We start from the raw sequence: 12,017 nt of genomic DNA on the forward strand, positions 1-12,017 counted from the left end.
TTAAAAATTATGAATTTCATGGCCCCTGGGTCAGGGGTTCTGGTATTAGGGGGCTCTTTTGATTATATAGTGAAAATGCATTAATACTCTGAAAATCTTCTTCTCTGCTCCTGGATATTAAACAAACTAACTGGGTACATAGTTATGATGAGTAAGGATGCCTTTTTTCAAAATTGTGAATTACATGGCCCCTTCAGGAGTTCTGGTGTTAGGGCGGGGCTCTATAGATTATATAGTGAAAAACATTAATACTTTGAAAACCTTCTTCTCTACTCCTTGGTATTAAACAAACTAACTGAGTACATAGTTATGATGAGCAAGGATGCCTCTACCAAAATTATGCACTTCAAAGAATTAACACAATTCCACTATAATATTATCAATAGCACTTATAAATTTAATGAACTTTTCAATACCAAACTCCTACCTAAAGTGCTCAGGTGAGCGATGTGGCCCATGGGCCTCTTGTTACATTTTTTTAATATTTGCAATTCAAGTTTCCACCAAAATTTCCATGAAGTGCATATAAAAAATGGAATTTTATTTTTAATTGTGTCTTGAAATTCATAATGAAACCTATAACCTCATAAAAGAAACGGAATTTTTATAAGTGCCATAAATCATATAAATTCTTTGCTGAAAACTGATAAAATTTTAAAAGACCCCAATTGTTAATTTTTTCAATAATTGTTTTCACTGTGTGCATGAGGAGTTAGCCTTCTAACAGACTCTTTAAATTATGGTCTCTGGGTTTAAGGTTCAGACTCCAGGACCAGAGATATACAGTTAAAGTATCAATTTCTTAAGTTAATGCATGAATCATTCAAATCTATTTCAGGTGAAATAAAACTTCTGATGTTAAACATTCAGGTAGGTGCATGTTCACGAAGTGCAGTCAACATACCATGCAGTGTTCCTGAATTTTTCCAGTGGACCTTTTGCTTATCAGATAAAGATTGTCTTGATTCCATAAAGAAGGTTTTATATCCCTTGGGGATTGGTATAAATTTATTTCAAAACATGGCACCTGTGTTTATGTCTCCATCCTTCTTTGATCCAAGTCTACTTGTATATGCTTTAAGAGGTACAAGTCAAAGCAATGGAATAAGATGTGAATTTTTTAGCTGGGATTTGTCAATAAGTGAGGAAGATTTGAAAGCATTTTGCTATAACTTTGTCAAAAATGGAAGAGCTCAAGGGGTTTTCCTTTACTCAGAAAAAGAATGGGGAAGAGTTGGAGTTTATCTTGTTGGTTTCAAGGCAGCCTTTGACTACTGGAGACCTTTTATAGCAGCAGAGATTCAGAAGATGCAAAAGCACATTTTACCTGAATCTGAGCCATTTAAAGTTGGCATTATGGAAACAAAGATTTTTCATGAAATGAAAACCAAGCTTGAAGCAGAATTTCAAGTCCAAATCAGTTTTGAGTCAGATAATGTGAGGATTACTCCAGCCACACAGGAAGCCATTGAAAAAGTATTTAGAAGAGTTAAGGAGATGCGTGAAGGTTGCAGAGTCTTAGAATTGCCATTTGTATTTTGCTCCTTTCTTTTACATCAGGGAAGGGCAAAGTTACATGTAGAGAATGAAATTGAAAAATTGTACAACCTTAAAGTTCACTTAGTACCGATTGAGGAAAAGGATGTTTTGAACATGCTGGCATTTGAAGAAAAGGGTAAAGGATTGGGAGAAATAGAAATGTTAGTAAACAAATTCTTATTTTTGATTCCTTCAGAAGATGCTCTTTGTCAGCTGGTTTTTAGTACAGAGAGTGGAAAGGCATTATTTGCACAAGTTGTCCAGGAAAATGAGGGAAAACTTAGCATTATAGTGAATGAAAGAACACAAATGTGCTGTGTAGGAACAAAGGATATAGAAGAAAAGGTCAAGAAAAGGTTGTTGGCATCTTTGATGACTCAAGAGTATGTAGAGCTTCCTTCTGAAGAAGTGTGGAATTTTTGTGAAAAATACTGGCAATTTGATGACATCCAGAAAAACTTCCATTGTGAAGTAAAACTTGCAAAAGATGTGAAGTTTGCTTGGGCAATAGTAATTAATGGACAAATGAAAAATGTCTCTCATTGTCACCAACAAATTGCAATAGCAGTTGGAAAGATTGATACAAAACCAGTTGAATTTCTTAATTTCACAAATGGCTTTGAATCTGATGTGATTAAAAAATTGAATGAAGAAAAAAGGTGCTTCGTTAACCTAAGATCTAGGACACCAATTCCTTGGAAAAAATGGATTGAAAGAAGAGGTTCGGGAAGAAGTTTAACTTACTCTCTCAGCTTTGATACCATTTCAGTAATAGGAGCAGATGACCTCAAAATAACTCTGTTGCCAGAGGAGCAAAGTGGAGGTAAGACATTGTTATCTTTCATGTTTATTGCATTAAAGGCTTAATGAGGCCTGGCCAATCTATTTTGAAATTACAAAAATGGACTGTCAAATATCTTTAAATTTTGGATAATGTATCTACCATGTTTAGAAAAATCAAAATCAAATTTAGCTACCTTAGCTTAATTGTAATGTAATGAGGACCTTTCAAAATATGGACCATTTTTCATGGTTTTACACACATATGCTAAGACTACCTTATTAAGAAAGATATTGACAAATAAAAATAATCTAAAAGGTTAAAAATCTCTTCATACATAATATAAATTAGCCATTTCTCGTTTAAAAAATGAAAGGAAAAATTGGAAGTAACCTCTATTGTAGTGAAAAAGGGAGCATATCAAAACACACAAATAGGATTGAAAATTTTATTTAAAAAAACTTTTTTAAGTTGCAATAAATTTACATAATATCAACAAATGATTTTTGTACTGTATGTCTTAATGTGCGACAGGCACTAAAAATAACTGCTTAATTTGATAGAATTGCAAAGTTTCATAATATGTAGAAAATTAACGATTGCATTAAACTGAATCATATACCATGATTTAAAAAAATTCAAGCTACTGTATACATTTTTAAGTTTTCAGTTAAAGATTTAATTAAATATTTTCAAGGAGAAAGTCTAAATGTGTTTCCTTTTAGCTGCAGTCATTTTTAAACTCAAAGGTTAAAATAACGTTAACATTACAGTTCTTTTGGAGATAAATCTGTTGAATTTCTACATAGGAATTGACAATACATGTATTATCAAAATAAGTTTTGTTAAAATTAAAGTTAATTTAAAAAAAGAAAAATTTGGGGCCTAGCTTCTGAATAGGTTGAGGTTACAATAAGATCAGAGTTTTACAATGGAGTATATAGGGAGAATTGCAAGCGCACACTGTATCATATTTATTTACCATAAATCTGGAAATTTGTACATCAATTTATTTTTGTGAATTTGGTCCAAAATGGTGTATATTAGTTTTTACATTTCTAAATTTTGCGAATTCACACCATGGCTAAAAGTAAAGAAATATGGAAACACAACTAAATTTTATTAAAAAGTTCTACATATTTTGATTAATCGTGCATTGAGATACATTTAATGATGTGTGCTAAATTCAAAGGTAGTTAAAATAATTCTTATTAAATGTATGTAAAATAGGTCCGTGTTTTTCCTTAGTTACCCATGCTTGTTTGTTTACATGTATTTATTTCAGTCAGGGTGAGTGCGACAGGAAATTTTGTGTTGCTTCAGTGCACACATAGTTCAGGTAGACAAGGTTAGATAATGGTTGCTAAAGGCAATATTGGGCTGCAGAGAATCGATAATTAGTAAATTGGCATTCTGATCAGCTATTCTCCTCATAAACCCTTGACCTGTGGTGCTGTCAAAAGTCCGGATTATTTACATCACATGATCTTGAATCTTACCACATATGCCCATGCAGGTTGCGTCATTGACAGATCTAATCAAAGCACTGTGAGTACTGTTAGACGGTGGCATGTTTAACGTCCCTTTCGAGAATTTTTCACTCATATGCAGACGCCACCACTTGCTGGTGGAGAGCTGCAAATTTTGACCTATACTCAGCACTCAGGGCCATTGAGCAGTGAGGGATCTTTTTCTGGCCAGCACTTACTTAGTTGTTAAACAATTTATTGCATGAAATTTTCTAAACTAGTTTTATTATAGAATAAGGTTTCAAGAAAAAAAAACTGTGCGTGAAATGCCAGAAATGAAATTTTGATCATTTCAGTGGGTTTTTGTTGTTGTTGTTGCTATATGCACTATTGTGGTGTACAGTCATAACTGCAAATTCAAAATGAAAACATATTTGAGGATGATGGACAGATTGAAATAATATATTCAAATAATGGATTATGGGATCTTCATGTACTGAATATATTTATTTTAAAAGGCATGTTTTTTTTTTGTTTTTTTTTTACAAAAAAAGCCCAACCCCCCCCCACCCCCACCCCACCCCATGTGAACAATTTTTCCAAACTTATTGGGAAAGTTTTTGAAATTTTGAGAAAATTCAGCCCACAATATATTTTTAACAAAAACTAACTTTTCATAAAGTATATGGTAAAAAGAGAAATGATGAATCACTTTTGGCTATGTACTGTATATTGTGCGACCAAATCATATGATGAAAGATAATGAATGCACTGACCTTGCTAGTCATTTTAACGAAGTTTAACAAAGGTATGAAGTTTAATTTGTGAACACATGCATGCAGGAGAAGACTGACCTAGATGTAAATTAAGCCCACAGAATTTGTAAGAAAATCCTAATATTTCATGTACATGTATTTGTGTATCTTTTTTTCTTACACCTTTTAAAGGGTTTTTATTCGAGAAACAATAGAATTTTCAAATACGAATGAAATATATTGGTAACTTTTGTCCGTCACAGTCTTTGTAATTATAGGTGTGATAAATTAACATCTGTTCATTAGTTTTTGTGTCTAAGATAATTAGGCAATGGCTTAATTTTTTTTTTTTGGTTGAATCGTGATAAACTTTGCGAATTCTATGGCATCATATCATTGCCTCCAACAACTTAGTATTATTGGTGTAGGCCATCCATGTACAAACTAATACAGTTATTAAGAGTGAACAATGTAAAAGAATTGTGTAACTTTGGAAAATTCATTTATAAAGCCCTTGTGCTTAGGAATGATTTAAATATATAATGTTGTGTCATTTGCTGACTTGGCTATTTATTTTTTTTTAATATGACTATTACTACTATTTTTCATTAATCTACATGCATGTGTCATTATCCATATAATCTATTATAATTAATACTGTTAACATGGGTTTATATGTATGTATATGATATAGATTTATAAGGACTGACTGTCCATTTTCGTCTCTTTTGTTATAATCTTGTAAAGCTGCTAATTAAGACGTAAGTATGTCTTCTGCAATAAAGAAATTGAAAAAAAAAAACTTTTATTAACTGATTAAGATGTCATGATCTTTTTTTCCTTTCCGAAAATATATATTTTTCTAATATAGTTTCGTCAACAGACACTAGAAATTCAAACAATCAAAAGACATCGTAAAATTTCAATTAACAATAAACTGTATAAATTTTATTGTATAAAAATTCCACAAAACGTCTCAAATAAAATATTTATAAAACATCGAACTATATTGTACTTTGGGAAATGGAGAAATTTGGAGATAGACTTCCAAGCATGGAGTATCTCGTACATGTAATTAGAAAGTATCAAATTGGGAACTTCTCGTAATTAGCGTTTGTCGCTTAACTATGAAATTGTCGCGTGTGTGTTGTTTAACAATAATTATTTGATTTTGGTGTTATGTTGTTTAACAATAATTATTTGTTTCGGTGTTAAAATGTCAAACCATTATCCATAAGTAATTTTCCCTAAATTTTAATTTGGCTATTAATAAATTTTATTGAAATTTTACATTAACACAACTTAAAAACAGCCATGTTTATTAAATGACTTTTCACATTTGTGTCATGGTCATAAAAAGGAAAAAAAAATTGTATGAATTGACTTCTGTAGTTTGCATACGAATATATAAATTGGTTTGTGTATGAATTAGTTGTAGTTCAGCATAATTTAATGAGTATTCATGAGGCGAGAAATATTGATAAGTGCAAATATCAGGAATGAAACTTAATTGTGCCCATCAACAAAAGGTCATTGAAATAACTTGAGAGTATTTGTTAACCAAGTACAAAAACAGTTGACTTCACATTTGTGTCATGTTCATAATCAAAGTACTCAGTAGTACAGAGAGCCGGGCTCACTTACATAGTAGTGAACAAAGACAGATTGAACTAGAGCCGAGCTCGTAGCAATGCAACGAATAGGTCTTCCGTCGGAGCTCCGGACAGGACATAGCGACCTTGAGTCAAGGTCATGCAACATTTTAAGGTTATAAACAATCCTGTAAGGGGCATCAACTTTCAATGTTTCAACAGTAGAAAGACAGTAAAGAATGTTAAATTCCCATGTCAGTGCACTTGAACTTGTCCAAATAACCTTGCGTCAAGCCATGACACATTCTGCAGCTGGTTAAGAGCAAACACCATCTGTATGTCACCGACATAAAAAATTCACAGTCACGTATTCTTTCAGACTATTCATCCAAAACATCATATTCTAAGTGACCTCGAATTTTAGTCAAGGCCATTACACACTCTGGATGATATATTTATCATCATTTCAGTGAAATGCAAATGCATGCAATTTTTTCTATTACAAAATTATAGAAATTTTTGTTTGATTGTTTGTATGTTGTTTAACGTCCCTCTCGAGGATTTTTCAATCATATGGAGACGCCACCATTTGCCGATGGAGATCTGCAAATTTTGACCTATATTCGGCACTCATGGCCATTGAGCAGTGAGGGATCTTTATCGTGCCAGCACCTACTGCCAGACGGGACCTCAGTTTATAAGGTCTTATCCGAAGGATCGGTCTCTGCGTCCCACAGTGGGATTCGAACCTGCGACGTAATGATCAACTCCTTAATTCACGACTCTAGAGCAGACACTCTTACCACTGCGCCACGTGGGCGACTAGACCTTTTTGATTTTACACTTATTATATCAGTGACCTTGAACTTGCCTAAATGACCTATGTTAAAGTCAAAAACAACCTTTGAACAAATTATGAGCTTCCAGTGATACTCAATGACAGTGATACTCAATGACAAAGATATACCTGAAAAAGAATATTGCACTTTTCTGTCAGTGACCTTGAACTTGCCAGAAAGACCTTGGATCAAGGTCAAAACACATTCTTGGATCATAAGCAATCTCTGTATCAAGTAAAAGCTTCCAGTGATTTTATATTACAAAGTTATAGCATGGAAAAAAAAAAAAAAATTTATCTGCCAGTGACCTTGAACTTTCCGGAAAAAACCTTTGTTCAAGGTCAGGACAAACCCATCTCAAGCAATCTGAGAAAAAGTTTCCTGTGTTCCTCCCACCCCTTATAAATTTATAATCCAGGTACGAATTTTGCCACTTCTTCTGCCAGTCTAGTACTGTGTTATCTCAAACCAGTGGATCATAAGCAATCTTTGTTCCAAGTATGAGCTTCCAAAATTATAGTACATACAGTAATCTTACACTTTTTCTGTCAGTGGCCTTGAACTTACAGGAATGACCTTGGATGAAGGTCGTGGCAAACCCTTCAATTTTGTTATAAGCAATTCCTGTATCAAGTATAATGCTTGCTATTTTTTTTCCCAGTGACCTTGAACTTGCCGGAATTATGTTGGATCAAAACCATGACACACCCTCGGATCATTAGTAATCTTTGTACCAAGTAATGACCTTCCAGTTTCTTCATAACAAAGTTATATCCTGGGCAAACTATCACGTACAGACGGACAGCTAGGCAGACGGACAGTGTGATTCCAAAAGACTCAAAACATTCCCACCCCAAACCCACACACTTCGGGATATATAAATTCCTATGTTAAATTATGAACACTCTTTCCAGCCCAATCCTTCCCCCTGGAATCAATATTTGAAAAAAAAAAATGAATGAATGCAATGTTGGAAATTTTCTCATTCTTTTCCAGGGGTTCTTGAGAATACTATTTTCAAATGACCCCTTGCGTGGATTTAGAGGGGGTTGGGGGGGCAGTTAAATGTATATACTAAACCAAGTAAAAGTGACCATCCCCATCCCCCCCCCCCCAGAAAACACAGACCCTTCCTCGAAAACGTGGATCTGTCTTAGGTATGAAGCTTTAAAAGTCAACGACCCCCCCCCCCCCATACACACACACAAACACACACACGAAATAGGTTTTTCACGTTTGGGAAAAGAGTTTCTTTTTTCTTTTTTTTTTTTGGTTCGTCAAGAAATTTCTGGGTTGAAATATTTTTTTTATTGGGATCCCCCCTCCCCATGGAAAAAAATTCCTTGATCCGCGCCTGGACCCCATCTACTTCATGTATCCGTTAAAAGAGGATGTGACCCTTCATTTGAACAAAACTTTACCAAAACTATTCTGTGTTAATTTTCGTTGTTATGGTCCAGTGGTTCTTGATAAGATAAAAATGAGAAAAATTTACAAGTAGGTTTAGAACGACAACGACGATAACGCTTATATACACCAAGAAAGCAAACAAAGATGAAGAAATATGAACAGAAAAGCTTACTTGGCCTTTGGCTTGGGAGATGAGATACTTATTAAAAATTGAAATTATTTTGTCTTTTTTTTACGATCGACGAGCCTGCATTTCAAAGAGAGAGAGAGAGAGAGAATTTCAAGCTAGGTCTTTGAATAACAGCTAGTGACATCGGTTCAGAAAACCAGGTCCCTAGGAATGTACATGTATATAAAATAGGCAGTGCCTTTCTCTCGGAATTCATCACCTGCTTCTGTAAAGCTCCATCCTCACTTGTACTTACATGTACCTGGTAAAACCAACTGACTGCGAAGGAAAACATTCTATTTATTTCGGGGATGGGGGTATACGTATAGTGATGAGAGGAAAGACCAAGTCTCAATAAGTCTTATCTGTGGTCCCCAGTTACTCTCCAAATTTAGAACATTTATTTAAATTTTTAAAAATTAAATTTTATTATTAACTAATGTCTTTATTATTCGAATCATCGTCTAAATATGTCAAACAATAGATATAGGCAGCATATGAAGCTGCGCGTTGAAGGTAGGGTCCTTTGATTTTCATGAATATCAAATGAAATCAGTGACAGGTACACACTTCAAAGCTTTCGTAAACACCAAGCACAGGTTTGTTCAGAGTCGAGTTTGAAATATAATGTGTATATTATATGTATAAAGGTTGAGTGAAAATATCTTTGTTGAACAACCTTGTGCTCAATGTTTTCTAATTAAAAGTATTGTGATTTTGAATCTCTATGCTGACTTCATTTACATGCGATTAACCTCTTTATGACCTGCTTAGAATCATAACAAGCCACGTGGATTTGTATCGTTACGGGTAAATGCCCCAGTAAACAAGCTAGTTCTCAGTTGAAACGTACTCAGTTTTATATCGATCAGCATGGACTATTGGTTCCTCTTGTTATAGCTTTTATTGCCAAAGTTTTGTAAATAGAAAATTGTATTTGTAGTTGATTGTAAATCTTGAACATATAATTAGTCTTCTAAAGAAAAATATCATGCCAAGATCTTTTTATAGTATCTAATCTAAATGTCTCCGCCCATTTCCATGTAATAGAGAAACCGTAGTCTGATCGTGGGAAAATGTTCCGGCATTTTTTAGTGCGATAGGTGTTAAAAATTGGCTTGTATTTTTTGGTACATGTATGTTTAATTATTCATTATAAATACACAATGTTTTAATAAGAAACACTTCGCTATACACGATGAAAACAAACAAAATACCGTATGCTAATATTTAACCGGTAAACCAAGGGTGTAAAAAGGGACCACACTACTATACTTAAGGACATATGCAACGTACCTTACCTACTGATAATTTTTTAAGATATTCTTAATTTAAGATTATAGTGCCATCAGATGTTCGTAGACAAAAAATCAGCATGCATTACCAGGGGTTTTGAAAAGATATTAATTGATGAAAATTCTCATATAATTCAAACAAAAATATACAAAAATTACTAAGCATATATTCTAGATGTTTTGTTTATCCAAACTTGTTTTAGAAGAATCATACAACAGCATATATAGACATTAAAATGTAACACACAGTTCCTTTAAGTATTGGAACTCTTCAACTCCAGGGGAAAAGACAATAAAGTTCAAACTACGTTGCGTATGTCCTTAAGCAGAATACTCCTTTAAATATTCACCTATACGTTCATTAAGTATGCTAATATTTAACTGGTAAACCAAGGGTGTAAAAAGGGACCACACTACTATACTTAAGCAGAATACTCCTTTAAATATTCACCTATACGTTCAATGATAAAATATGAAAGATTGCTTCTGAGTATTTGTATACGATCACACGACTTTCGTGTTAATTTTATAAAAGTTAGATTATGTAAGCAAAGAACTAAACTAACATTTGTTTTAGATGAATTAAATAATTATTTAGCTGTTTATAAGGGTTTTTTAAACATCTGTAAGAACCACTTTATTTTAAAAAAACAAATAATCGTCCTATTATGGGCGCCCGTGATATATTAGACAGGGTGTTTTATTAAAACATAATTCGATATCCAAGAGAACATCACATTCTTTTTCAGTGGCGGATACAGGAATCTTGAAAAGGGGTCCCAACCAGTTTTGGGTCGGGGTAGGGGCCCAAAGCCACATAAAAAACTGATTTATTAAATCTTGTGTATATTTTGGATACAAAAGGGGCTGAGGCCCCCTGAACCTCCTCTAAATCTGCCAGTGTTTTTTTTTTTTTTTTTTTCATTATAAAGACTTGCAGAATAAGTGAAATACTCCAGACATTTAATAAACATCTTGAACTCGATCTACATATAAAACACGTTGACAAAGTCAAACCAGTCGGTTTTAGTTTTTAGGGTATTTTTACAGTGATATGAGAAAAGTCTGATAATTGCTGTTAATTTTAAGAAATAAAGTTTGGCATTTTTCAACCTCGTTCGGTATAATATAATTTACTGATAATTTTTTTGCGTTAAGGAGGAACACATGGACGAAGGATAAAAAAAGCGGTATTCTGCATGTACATGTACACGTTATTGGTATTGTGTACTCGGATTAAACCCAAAATCCTTCATTACATTGTATTTGGGTATAATTTTCACATGTTCTCAGGCGGATATTCATTTATTTTTATTTGTCTAAAGACAATAATTTCAGTTAGTAGAGAAATGTTTTTATTTCATCGTTTTTTCCCATCCTTTTGGTTTACACCTTTGCTTTGTACACAAAAGCGTGTGTTCATGTACTGCTGTTTTTACGCGCTATCGATGTGATCAGGGAAAACATGATATCCTCCAGCAATTTACTTCTTATGAAAACACTCAATGAAAACATATTAGGTGAAAACGTATTAGGTGAAAATATATATACCCATTAGTATCTTAGTACCTTAGTATCTACCTCTTTAATTGCAATGTCACCAACCATAACGATCGCTGGCCAGGACTTGAATATAATTTATTACCGTTATTTAAACAACTGGTCAGCTGAGCGGACCTACATGTATGATTTAAACAGTAAAATAGGGAAATTCCATAGTTCGATGTGTATTTATTTTGGGCGCTCTTCCACATAAACAAATAAAACCGCATTTATGCGTACTTACATGCATGTACCAGTAATTCGTGAAATAAAACAATTGCATAAGATTAATCTTCCTAAACAACACGTTTTTAAAACAATCTATCTAATATAACTAACGGTATAAAATAACAAAGAAAATAACGGGTTTGTGTTTGTATTTAATTTGGAATGAGAACAAATCTTAACCTGTCAAATCATTTATAAAACATACTTCGTTTTCCAGACACTAATTGCCATGCTTAATCTTCACATGCATTGACCAAGAGGTCACAAGTTTGAAATGTCTCGCTTCTCATTGCGTGAGTTTTGTCAACACATGTCGGATTTGACTATCTATAAGCCAATTGATTCCCAAAGAAGACTGCATTGGAAGGGTTTTTTGTACACTTTTTAATGGGTAAAAT

General features: G+C 33.4%; 1 protein-coding gene across 1 annotated transcript in view; it reads left to right on the plus strand.

The window, feature by feature from the left end:
* Positions 1 to 1,020: 1,020 nt before the first annotated feature.
* LOC133180421 (uncharacterized) overlaps positions 1,021 to 12,017 on the plus strand; it is a 32,156-nt gene continuing 21,159 nt past the window's right edge. Inside the window, exon 1 of the mRNA XM_061314951.1 lies at positions 1,021 to 2,362. Within this exon, the coding sequence (XP_061170935.1) occupies positions 1,021 to 2,362 (1,342 nt within the window). The remainder of the gene's footprint in view (positions 2,363 to 12,017) is intronic.

The sequence above is a fragment of the Saccostrea echinata genome, unplaced genomic scaffold, assembly GCF_033153115.1.
Source record: "Saccostrea echinata isolate AGI-Se365-2 ecotype Australia unplaced genomic scaffold, CSIRO_AGI_Sech_v1 ptg000006l, whole genome shotgun sequence".
Lineage (NCBI taxonomy): Eukaryota > Metazoa > Mollusca > Bivalvia > Ostreida > Ostreidae > Saccostrea > Saccostrea echinata.